This window comes from Triticum dicoccoides, chromosome 7B (genome assembly GCF_002162155.2).
Source record: "Triticum dicoccoides isolate Atlit2015 ecotype Zavitan chromosome 7B, WEW_v2.0, whole genome shotgun sequence".
In the NCBI taxonomy this organism is placed as follows: domain Eukaryota; kingdom Viridiplantae; phylum Streptophyta; class Magnoliopsida; order Poales; family Poaceae; genus Triticum; species Triticum dicoccoides.
The window spans coordinates 26,401,227-26,414,193 of NC_041393.1; the positions used below are offsets into that span (position 1 = coordinate 26,401,227).

The 12,967-nt window shown below is 44.0% G+C and overlaps 2 protein-coding genes across 2 annotated transcripts; one reads left to right on the top strand and one right to left on the bottom strand.

Moving 5' to 3' along the window:
- Positions 1–430: 430 nt before the first annotated feature.
- LOC119336558 (transcription factor MYB3R-4-like) lies at positions 431–3,217 on the top strand. The gene is made up of 3 exons (XM_037608604.1): positions 431–1,153; positions 1,272–1,398; positions 2,302–3,217. Exons 1-3 carry the CDS (start codon positions 738–740, stop codon positions 3,034–3,036), a joined length of 1,278 nt encoding a protein of 425 aa, XP_037464501.1. The 5' UTR covers positions 431–737; the 3' UTR covers positions 3,037–3,217.
- A 300-nt stretch (positions 3,218–3,517) lies between these two features.
- LOC119336559 (MADS-box transcription factor 5-like) lies at positions 3,518–12,748 on the bottom strand. Its single transcript, XM_037608605.1, has 8 exons — positions 12,434–12,748; positions 6,520–6,595; positions 5,717–5,778; positions 5,120–5,219; positions 4,906–4,947; positions 4,768–4,809; positions 4,074–4,210; positions 3,518–3,719 (listed from the first exon to the last, which is right to left on the bottom strand). The coding sequence occupies exons 1-8, from the start codon at positions 12,616–12,618 to the stop codon at positions 3,680–3,682; spliced, it is 684 nt and encodes a 227-aa protein (XP_037464502.1). The 5' UTR covers positions 12,619–12,748; the 3' UTR covers positions 3,518–3,679.
- Positions 12,749–12,967: the final 219 nt, after the last annotated feature.

The window sequence follows — 12,967 nt, forward strand, 5'->3', positions numbered from 1 at the left end:
ATCGATGCTGCAGTTTAATTATATAAGACTGATTAATCGATACCATTTCTGAAGTGTCCAAAACTCCAAATTGGTTGCTTAAAGATAAGTACTAAGACTTGCATTGCATGCCACAGCCACAGCCAGAACAAAAGCCTTGCCATTTGCTAAATATCGGTGCTATAACATGGACATCTATTTCGATCGAACTTGGACATGGGTTCTGCACTCTCTGAGAAAACTGTTTGGAAGGATCACAGATTCAGTTCAGGATGAATTTACAGCTCAATTTCTGCGCAATTTATTTTTCAGCCAAGCAGATGTGCTTTACTTTTACATCACAAGGAAAACGAAACGACTGATGGTACAGGCATATAGCATCGCATGCCATGCACTACTGCGGATGTTAATGACTTCTCGGCTTGACCAGCATCTTGCAATGGGTACGGGTGGTGTGTGTGCCACGTTTTCTGAATAATGCATGCTGCTTAATTAACTATAGTTTTCTTTCTCTTGCATGAAGTAATCGATTTATGAAAGTAAATGCCCCATTAACAACGCAAGTTAATAAACCCATAAAAACCCCTTAGTTTGTGGCCATTAAGGGCCATAAGGCCGGTCTTGTCAAGATATAATGTGACACGCCATGCCAATGTCTCCTCTTCCGAGAGATGCAGGTAGACAGGAACCAGCATCCGTCCGGTCCCTCTTCCCCCTCACCCCCACCCCTAGCAGTAGCCAGCTCCTGAAACCCCTCCATGGATTTCGGTTGCTTCCAGCCCCACGCAGGGAGCTGCGATGACATGCCGCTTGATTTCCATGTGCAGCAGAGTGCCCACTATGATCTCCACTCCCTTGATCGTTCGTTCGAACCTGTCGGTGGATCGATCGGCCCCTTTGCGGCCTTCTATCCTGACTACTACCAGTACCCACAAGGCGTGACGACGAAAGCTGTCATCAGTGGGGACTCTTCATCATCAATCGTTCATAGTTCTGGACCTCACCTGCCTCTGCTGACACCAAAACTTGAGGTTTCACAACTCATGGGAGGCGGCCTTGGATCATACAAGACCTATGAGATGAGCCGCAGGTTTTTCCCAAGAAAGAAGGCCTCCAGTAAGGCTCTCAAGAGGGCTAATGTTGTCAAAGGGCAATGGACACTGGAAGAAGACAGGTAAGAATTAGATATATTGTTTCATGCTTGGTTCAGTATTTTCTCTGTTTGCGGCGCTGTATGTCTGTGTTATTGCTTGCTATCTGCGATGTTAAGCTCGTCCTTGCATCTTTTACAGGAAGTTGGTGAAGTTAGTGGAGCAGTTTGGATTGAGGAAGTGGTCTCAGATAGCGCAAATGTTGCCTGGAAGAGTTGGAAAGCAATGCAGAGAAAGATGGCACAACCATTTGAGACCTAACATCAAGGTTTGTCTCTCCAACTTCCGTTTGAACTGAACCGAGGAGTCAAATCTATTTTGATCTCCTTTGTATTCTGTAATAAATGGAATGCCTACAGTTATGTCTTTTGCTTTGACCGTGTTTAATGAAATAGTAAACTAATTAAGCTCCAAAAAAACTAATTTGAACGCATTGAGTGAGATTTGAATGTCGTTGGGTCAGTCTGCAATTCATTATGGGTGCACTAAATTTTGGAAATTACATACACGATGTCATTTTTGGTTTGCTTATATCAGATTCATGGGTGGGGATAGTATTTAGCACTAGATTTGCAATCTAATTAAGATTAAAAAACTAGTTTGGACACACTGAGGGATATTTGAATGTCATTGGGCCTGCCCTTTATTAAGGGTGCACTAAATTTTGTGAGTAATATAAGCGATATCTTTTTTGGTTAGCTTTTATCAGGTTGATGGGTGGGGAATGGGGATAGTACTTAGTACTGAATGGTTCTTAACCATGATGATAGAAACTCGAACCGGCACAGAGAAGAAAATTCTAACCTGACATGCCCACATGGGACAAGGAAACATAAACTGAGGGGAAATATGATTTAGGAAAAACTAGAAACAATGCATCATTTTTTTTTGCGGATAGAAACAATGCATCATGGAAAATCATGTTGTCGACCAGAGCTATAGAAGTTCAAATAACCTTTGCCCCTATCAAATTTTTAAAAATTACAAAATGTTTAATGATAAATGACAATAATGGGTAAAATTATCATGGTGAAACACAAAAATGGGCATGGATGCTTCCAAATCTGAAATATTTTTGTCAAGTTCTTTTTCCTGAAAACTTCTCATATTATCTGTGTAGTATTCATGCTTGAAATAAACCTTTTGTGCGTGGATGAAACCACAAATGCAGAAAGATACATGGAGTGAGGAGGAAGACATGGTTCTAATACAAACACACAAGGAGGTTGGCAACAAATGGGCAGAGATAGCTAAGCGCCTCCCTGGGAGAACTGAAAACTCCATAAAAAATCATTGGAATGCAACCAAGAGAAGGCAGTTTGCACGGAGGCGGACCCGCACAAGCGCTAAGAATATCAAATCTGGGACCCTTCTGCAGAACTACATCAAAAGCCTTGGAATTGGCTCTAGCAAGGTCACTGCTGCTCCTCTAGCCCCAAAAGAACCTCCACTGTCACCATCTTCACCAGCACCCCCAACACAAAATCTGGCACAGGTGAATGACAGTTGGTCAGAATCCAACCCATCCAACACAATGATCACCCAGGGACTATTCAGCACAGATGACAGAGAGGCTGACTCTTGTGAAGAAGTTCTAGTCCCTACATGTGATGATTTTTCTGTTGACATGTGTGATGGTTTATTTGACACAAAGGAGGATGCGCAATACCCGGTTTACAGCATAGATGATGATGTTGACATGGACTATATCTTCAACCATATGGACTACACTATTAAGATTGACCATGAGATAGATATGGAGATGGCGTGGTGTGATGACGCACTCACAAACATTGAATCTGGATCATCGCTATTGGTGACAGCGGTAGGTCCAACAGAAATCAAGACTGTCCAGGTGAAGGAGGAGATGGATCTAGTTGAGCTGGTCACACGTACACAGACTTGACACTATTATATATGCATGCTATTTATAGGTGATATGACGACCTTTTGGATGTTACTATGGGGCATGCTATTTATAGATAATATGAACCTTTGTTTTCATAGATTATATATATGACGACCTTCGGGATGTTTCCATAGATTATATGACGACCTTCAAATGTATTATGGAATCCATATTGACATGATAAAAATGGTAAATAAGACCATGTGTATATGGCTTGAAAATGAAGTGTTTATTATATATTGAATTAATGTTCGAAACATGTTTCTCATTTCATAATTATGGTATAGTTACCTAATTTTTACTTTATTTTCGTTATGGAAATGGAGATGAATTGCTATACTTTTATGAACATTTATGGATAACATGTCAGTGCAGTGGTGACTTATTGTTTGTAGCTATGCACTGACACGGTGCACTTTTCAGTACCCTCAGTTCAAACTGAGAGATTGTGTGGTCAATTCAGCATCCAACATTCAGATAATTCTCCTCTCAAGTTTAAAATAGCACACAATATGATTGAATAGTACATAATAGGTTGTTTTAAGTTAGAACCCATGGATAAAAGAAAGCATTGCATTAAATTTATATCACATCGACCCGACATAGGACATCTGAACTCCGGCTCAAGTAATACAACCATTCATTCGTTGTTCAATTGATCCAGGAAATTTCGTTGATACCTGCACACGATCGTAATAGGTCATTATGAAAAAAAATAGACAAAGACATGTTTAAAAAGGAAACCTTTTTATTGATTCTGCACAAGCTGTTCTACTGAGATACTTTAGTTTCTGTTAGTAATGCAAATTTGGATTTTATTCCTTTTTTTACATGTTGGCAATCTTGTTCAAATATAGTACTGTATTCCTTTCAAAAAGAATGTTTAAAAATCAATTCATATAATTTACTAAAGTATGAGCTGTTGATATGAGTTTTCCTTTTTGCTGAGATTATTTATATTTAAAGAACATAGTTAATGTTAATAAGGCATCATACTTGGAGTCTCTTATTAATAGTTGAAGAAAAAAAATTACCCTATACGCATGGAAGGGTCACAAGCAGGATGAAAATGCTGCTGTTGATTAGCTTGATTAGCATGGCCACTAGACCCACTAGGTCCAACATCCTGGCAAGACAATTGCAGCACATTTTCCGCACTAGTTTCTTGTATCTGGTACAACAAAGAGATAAAAATTGAAGCATGCATAGCTCACACTTCTTTGGAATATATGTGACGAACTCAGCCATTAATTTACCATTCCCAATAGAAACCACAGCCATGGATTTTTTTTTTCGAAACGACAGCCATGGAATTTTAACAACAATATAAATACTTCTTTTGCCAAGAATTCTATGGTCCATCGTGCATTTCCATCGAACAAGCAAAAAAATGCATATTCAAAAAACCGTTGAAAGAGCAGGCCGTTATAACCGTGCCATGTCTCATATTTTCAGTTGTGCGACCTTTCTTTAGTTAGGAGAAAGAAACTAGATGATTGACAATTTAATGAAATAACCGAAACAATATGAAGTCAGCTAGTGCTAATTTTCCCTTCATATAGTATGTTTTTATTTTATCACTGAGGCTTCCCTGTACTGTGTATGGAACTCCTGAGCATGTCTAAATGAGGATTAACCAAAATAGTTTGTGTATATATGGCACATTCAGGCTAAGCCAATGCTGGGAATAAAATAAAATTATTAAAAACCGTGAGGGAAGTATTATACCTTCTTCCGTAAGTCTTTATTAACATCTTGAAGTTGTTGTTCCTGCACAAATTAGTAATTAGTAATTCTGGGGCATCTACACTGAAAGAAATATATCGAACACAAGACCAGGGCTTAACAAGACGACACATGTGTTACCTTGCGCTTGAGCTCAAAAAGCTGATCAAGTGACTGTTGGCTCTGTATAGGTCATACACAGAAATAGCTAGTCAGCATGACATTCTACATGTTAAATACATCTGATCTCAAACATTTATATTATTACAGAATGCATCTGAACCTACGACTTGAGAAGTACATATATATGTGGAAATATGATCACCAATGAATTTACTTGACTACGATGATGTACCTTTGTCGCCCTAATATGTTTGAGAGATATCTCAATTTGGTTCTCAAGCTGCTCAAGTTCCTTCATGTTAAGTGGGCCCAAGTCCTCGCCAAGAAGATTTCTGTAAAAGATCAATAATTTAATTTAGGCACTAACAGCTCCTCTCCTCTCTGTAATTTCTCTATCTTCTCTCAACTCTCTAGTACACACATACACGCGTACTCCATTAATCACTCCATGCTCTCATCACTTCCTAAACTCTCTCCATGATCAAGACGACCGGGAACCATCTGGAGTATATGCATGTGCTTCTCCTATTTATGATCTCTTCTTGCATGCAGGCCATGCGATCACACTAAATCTACCAATGAATCTTCTAATGCAGCAACTAAAATGCACGCAGCCACACAACACACACATGTCTGCGTCTACTAATGTGTGTTTACCTCCATCTCCCTCTAAGAACACGCATGCTAAGTCCATGTCATCCATGCTCGCTTAGACACTAACTCAACTATAAAATGCATGACAATATTAAAGAGCAATCGATCACCTGGTAAGTAATTAATGATCGACATGATTGATATATCTAACATTTCGTATAGTTGGCTAGCATACCTCTGAGTTGTCTGTAGGAACTCAACTCTTGTCTTCAGCTTCAAGTACTCCTGGTAATTGTTCTAGTTTGGATAAGAGAAATTAACAACACACTGGTCAAATAATCGAGTGAAATCATGACTAAATACAGAACTACATTATGCATAAACCATAGATATGTACGGTTGTTTACAAGGTACTGCAAAAACTTTCTAGAAGATAATAGCTATGTAACAATGAAAATAGAAGGGCATGGCATACTATAAGATACTGCTAATTAATTAGTTCAAAGTTGATAATATGAATGAGAAAGCATACATAAATTAGCATATATAGTAGTTTTTACATCACACTGAAGTTAGGGGATAAGTCCTCTCCAGCGTTAAGTAGTTTTACTTTCAGAAAGGGATATTAGATCCATCATGTGAGAGCTCTGTACATGTGCAAATGTTCAGAAAGTTTTATTTAATTCCGTTAAATACTTGCTGCTACACAGAAGCAGTAGACGGAGCTCTTATTTTCACCATATACCACTGCATTTAATTAACAGTTTACATCCAAACATCCAATTTGAATTATTATTTTGCTTTCTTTATTGATACTTGATTTGCCATGACCCATGAAATTACATTAAACACATTAATTCCAGTCACTAAATTACCATCATCTGATCCTAAACGTAAATCCTATCCAAGACCAACAATTCACAAAATGCACGTGGCATGCCATGTATATACTTCTAGAAACACCGCTCTAGTGTCTAGTACATACTGTTTGGTTTTGCACATGAAATGTATATGAAGCAACAGTGTTGAAAAGGTTACTAGTTCAGTCTCCGGAGCTGCAGTTGCCTCGGAGTTGAAGTTGCAGCTGCGGTACCGCTCTAGTGTCTTGTACATGCTGTTGAACAGCAAGAGAAATGGATTATAGACAAGCTTTTGAAAAAAGAAAATCATGAAATATCTCTGACCCAATTAATGTAATGTAAGAGTTCATTACATTGTAGTGTGACATGACCAAACGAATTTGACATTGTTGAATCGTTTGGAGGGCACTTATTTCTAAGTAGACCATCTCATTAAACAATTGGATGTAAATATAGAGCACCTTTGGATTGAAGGGTTTTTCTAAGAATTTGTAGGATTTTAATCCGTCTGAATTTTCCCTATGAAGGTCCCCATTCCAAACATGCCCATTCTGTAAAAATTAATTGTAACATATCTTTCATTAACGAATAGACAGTACCCCTGTCGATTTTATGAAAATTTAAAGCAATGGAATAATTTTAATTGAGAAAATTAGGATACTGGCCACATCACAGGTCCGTACTCAAAAAGTGCATGGTAGCTAGCATAATGTAACCTCTAGCGCAGTCCGTCCAATTTGTACAAGGCAGTTCTTATTTGGTGCACACTGCACAAACACATAATATACATGTCCGCAATTGTTCCTCTGAAAAGAACATATCCTTAATTGTTACCGAGAGAACTGGAACATTTTTTTGAAAACATGAAGTATTTTTTAACTAATTTCTTGCTACTTCCTGTAGTAATTGTTACCGCGGTGATCACCGGAGAAGAGGTAGTCAGTGCATGATCCTGGATGGCGTCGAGCTCGATTGACGTCAGACCAGGACATGTCGTGCAGCGGCATGGATTTTTTTTTCTTCAGGAGCACTTTATGGAGTCTTTGAGTTTTGTTTGGGGCAGCTAGGTGGCGACCATGTCCCCGTCTAGGAATAATGCTCTCCTTGCTCTTTTCGTGTTCCGCTGGTGTGTTCATCAACCTCGAAGGGCGTGCGGAACCGTGTCTCCGGCAGGTCTTCTAAGATCCGGTCGGTTTAGGTGTTCGGTGGATCCGTATGGATTCGGCTGGCATTCCTGGTCCTCGGAGTTTCCGCATGACCTTTTTTCTTCTCCGGGGTGGCAAATCTCGGCCGCCGGCGTCTCCTGGTCTGCATCGATGATATCCCGACCGCTGCTTCTACAAGCTGCTAGGTTTAAAAAAGTTTGCTCCGTAGATGGCATCAAGCTTTCCTCATGGCGCGCCTCCTGTGGATGCAGGAGGAGGAAGAAGACTTCGGCACCCCCATGGATTCGATCGTATTTTCATTTATCTGTATGGGTGTGCTTGTAAGGACCTACGGCACTTAATATATGGCATTGGGCCCTTTCGCAAAAAAAAAGTCAGAAAAAATAAGTTTGAGACTTGCCATGCCATTTTGCCATTAGTTAGGAAAAAGAAAAACAAGGTTCCATACGATTATTACGGCATGATGGCGCGTGCTCGATGCAAAATAAAGTAGGGGGTACGAGGTGGTACTGCATCACTTTTTTTTTTCTTTTCGAACAGGTAGTACTACGGCACCAGTAATACTCTCGACTCCCAGTACGCGTCTTCACGTGTTTGCTACCACTTTGCTTTAACTCGCCGTGCTGCACTGGGCGGGCGGTACGCCGCTGGCTGGGCTAGCTGCTACGTACCATAGTACTACTAGCAGTAGAGACGACGACGTAGCACCGGCCGGCCGGTCACATGCCATGCCATTGCCATGCCTGCCGGGAAGAACAACGTACTAGGAGGATAAACCCTGACCTGACTGACGATCCAGCGCGTCGGTCGATGCATATCGTTTTCTTTCTCGGGTCACTTTCCCCGTCCTTTTTCTCCCCTGCCGCGGCCGCGTGCACGTACGGCGACTGACCGGGCAAGGCGTGGGGAGAGTGTGGGTGGGGGGAGGCCTCAATGGAACAGTGGAATTGGATCCGAGGGCTGGTTCGGTGGTTCCCTCCCAATGGAACAGTGGAATCTAGCAGCCAGATAATAACGATATACACCACGAAACATATAATTAGGTCGAGCAAGGCATATGCACACACCATGCCAGCCAGCTAGTAATAGAAGTCCCAAACGTCCGGGCGCTCCAACCCTCCTCAAACGTCCGGGCGGCCGCCTAGTCATTGACCGGTCATGATTTTTCGATCTAGACGGATGCCTCAAACGCCCGGACTGATCGTCATCCTTCATATCCAGCCCAAATATGGGGCGGATATTGGCGCGCTCGGGCACGCCCGCCATGTCGGACCCGGCCCATGCTGGCTCGCATGACCCCACATATATTCGTCCCCATCCGCTCGCCGGAGCAAACCCTACCCATTCCACTCCACTCCCCTCTGCCACCCAAGCTCACCTCCCGCGGTTTCCGGCCTTCTCCAACATGGCAGACAGCGGATCGGACTCCGACCAGTCCGGATCAATCGACCGGGGTGTCATCTCGTGCGGGTTGGAGGAGGCAATGGCAATCCGCATTGCACTCCGCCGCTCCCGTGGAGGACAGCGCCCGGCTGACGAACGGATCTGTCTGCCGCGACTCTATAGCGTTGGCCCACGGAGCGCTCGGGTCCTCTGGGGCTGGATCCTCGCGGTCCGGCAGCCTGAACCCCTCTCCTTCCCCATCACCGGACGGGCAGACTATGAGTCCCATCGGGAACGGGCGCCCCGCCATGGGAAGGAGAGGATAAGGGCCGCCGAGGCCCGTATAGTGGCGGAAATGTCGAAGCGGACGCGGCTGATGCGGCGGTGCGGGCAGCCGCAGAGGAGGAAGTCATCCGCGTTCGCATTGTGAAGAAACGACAACAGAGGAACACGCGCGCCCATGCCCGAGAGCAGAATCAGGTGGTCCGTGCCATGGCCGAACTGCCACCGAAGGAGGAGAAGGCGGACAATGACGGCGAGGACAGCTCCGGCGACGAGAAAATCCGGCTCGATGCATACTACGTATTCGACCGGTACTTCCGCGAGAAGGACAGTAAGGGCGCCGGGAAGGGCAAGGGCAGCCCTGGATGAACTCCACCATAGTCAAAGATGCCAAATTTTGGTAGTCTGGTGGCATGTTTAGTTAGTAGTGATGAAGTAGCCGGACGATGTGTGTGCATTGATGTAGTTGCATGAGTCTGTATGGATTTGAGATATGATAATTGAGGTGTCCGAATTTAGAATATATTATTTGAGAGGGGTCCGGTCAGTACACGTGGACGTGTCTGTGGGCGTTTGAGGGGCCGGATTTGTCAACTCCGGTTGTAGTTGCTCTTAGTGATAGCTCATCTGCTAATGGAAGGCTGGTGTGTTTTTTTGTTGCGTTGGACGTGTTAACCGTGTGAATCGCGCTGTGCAGAGGCCGGACACTCGCTCTGTGTGGTTGTATCATCTCTTATACTTCCTCCGTTCCAAAATTCTTGTCTTAGATTTGTTTAGATATGGATGTATCTAATACTAAAACGTGACTTGATACATCCGTATTTAGACAAATCTAAGACAAGAATTTTGGGACGGAGGGAGTATATCATTGAGTGAAGATATCATTTATATGAAAAGAAAGTCAACATAAGAAAATAGGAAAGGGAAAACACCCAGCAGATGGATGGATGATAGGGAAGACACAACAAATCTTTCCGCACAAGCTCTCATGAAAAATGAGGAATCGATTTGTTTCTAGGGTTTATAAGAGAATCAGGTATAGGGAATTTTTCCTATGGAGGCCATTTGGAAAGAAGTAATGATGCCACTAATAACATAAATCTAATAGATTGAATTTCTACACCTCAGCTTTAGGATCTCTAACAAAAAGGTTATACCTTGTGTGTGTGTGTGTGTTTCTTTTTGCGTACACCTTTTTTAATATCTTCAAATTCATGTAAAATTCCCTTAAAGTACTCAAATGGTCATGTCTGCAAACTCCCGTGCTTTGGTTTCAGAAACCATGACGGTGCCTATTCCTGTTTTATTGTACGCAATAGGCAACTAGAAGAGTGCAACATTAATAATACTCCCTCCATCTCAAAATGTAAGACCATTTTTTGGGATGGACGGAGTAGTATGCACCTAGATCCGAGTTTTGATTGGATAGAGAATCAACATGCATGATCGCCAAATAGAGCCCTCATTTCACACATGCCCGCTCTGTACATACTGAAACATCTCTTTTCTTAATGAATAGACAGTGATCCTACCAATTTTCTTCACATAAAAAGCTTATTGAATAATTCTAATTACTACTCCCTCCGTTCCAAAACAAGTGCCGTCGATTTAGTACAAGAGGGAGTAGTAAATTACGATATTGGTCGGTGCACATGTTGGCATTCGAGAAATGCGTGGCCGCTAGCATAATGCAACCTCAAATCCGGACTAATTTGTGTAAGACATTTTTTTAATTATTCAGTGCACACAACACAAGCGCATTTTTCAAACCAAAAAACTTCATGGTGAGCCGGCGACATTTTTCTTTTCAAATTTCTCGCCATTTCATCTGCTTGTTTCTCAAATATCATATGCACATATAGAAAAAATGACGGCAGATTATTCATGCTAGGATGATTTTTCCCCTGCAACTTCAAGCTGCGCTCTGCTGAACAAACGCTGAGACTATACAATAATAGTACTAGCATCTCATAAATCCTTTCTCTACTCGTCACTGTTTGCCTAGAGCTGCATACGATTATAGCTTAATGACGCGTGATCAGCGCAAAAGCAGTAGTATTACTACTAGTGCTACCCATATATCTCACGTTTGGTCCTTGCCGTTGCGCCCTCCAGGTAAACCCTCTCCGGATCCCGTGGACGACGATGAGGTACGTAACGTACTACGCCTGTTTGTCAGATGTCTACGGCCAGAACGCACTGCTAGACTAGTACCGGCCGGTGAATTTTCTTCCATTCCGTCGTTCACATGCGGCCGGGGAGCAGCATGGTACTCCGATCCTGCTCCGGGATAGGATAGCTCCTGACGAGGACTGGGCCAAGTGACGAGCGCGTGCACCGATACACATGGGCTTTCTCCATTACTTTTGCTCGCCTGGCCGCGTGCGCGTACGGCCCCCGACGAGTCACCCAGACAAGACGGGGAGAGAGAGAGAGAAGGGATGGGAGGAGAGAGGGCCGGGGGCTCAATGGAACAGTAGAATTGGATCCGGAGGAGACGCTCCCAATGGAACAGTAGAATCTCCACACAACTCAGAGGGGTCGAGAGCCAGATCTCCCAAGAACTCCCCGATGCAACGACGCATGGAAGATCACACATACTACTTGCTACATAAAACTAACACAGGAGGCTGATCGATTTGTTTTCTGTGCTAGGCAACAAGCCGACCGGCCGGCAGGGGAGATGAGGAGAAGAAATTAGTGATAAAATTGCTTGTGTGATTGTTAGAAAAACAAAGGTACTATGTACTCTATGTGCTTGCCTGCCCAGATCTGGATGTGCTAGCTAGGGAAAACGAAGTAGCTAGTGGTTCTGATTCATCGGTCGATCGATCGATCGGCATGTGCGTGGCTAGTGAGGAACACAGCATGCACGGGTCTGCCGGCAAGAAAAGAGCTGAGGCGAGAGGCTACGCGCTACGGGATATGGCTAGGATCAGGATGGAACCTTCCTGGAGGCCATTATCAGCTGCCCCGCCCCTTATTACAGCGACCTCGACTCGCATAAGCACCAAAAGAGGAAAGGGGAAACATCCCGAGCGCTGATGGATGGTAAAAGAGAAGACGCGGCAAATCCTTCCCCAAAACAGCAACAAAAGAAGAGGGGCTAGCATGCCGGCCATGCGTCCGCGGCCTAGATGGATGCATGGCATGGCGGCAAGCCCGCCCGAAGGAAGATCTTGTAGAAAAAACGAGCAAAGTTTTTCATACAGAAAAACGAGTCGGAGCAGAATGAATCGGGTGTTGCGGCTGCGTGCGTACCATGAGGATGTGGAGAACTCGAAGAGGCGGCCGCGGGTGGAGAAGATGATGAGCGCGACCTCGGCGTCGCAGAGCACCGACAGCTCGTACGCCTTCTTGAGCAGCCCGTTGCGGCGCTTGGCGAACGTCACCTGCCGGCTGCTCTTGTTGTCGATCCGCTTCAGCTCCACCTTGCCGCGACCCATCCTCCCTCTCTCTCTTTCTCTCTTTCTCTCCTTTCCTCTTCTCCTTATCCCAGCTTGCTGCTCAGATAGCACTAGCCGGAGGAGGAGGACGAGCTGCTTTCGTAGAGTGCTTCCCTCTCTTTATGGTTTATTATGCTATATGCCATGGCAGGACGGACGGACGGACGGACGGAGGCTACACCCTCGCCTGGCCTACCCATGCATTGCATTGCACGTACACGGTGCTATCCAGTCTTTGGTTGGGCTCGCTAGCTCCTTTCCCTTTCCGCTGTATCTCGCTTCAAGATTTCCTACCCCTCTCCGCCTCTATCCTGTCGTCCTGTCAGCCGTGCTCTCTCTGTCACCGCCG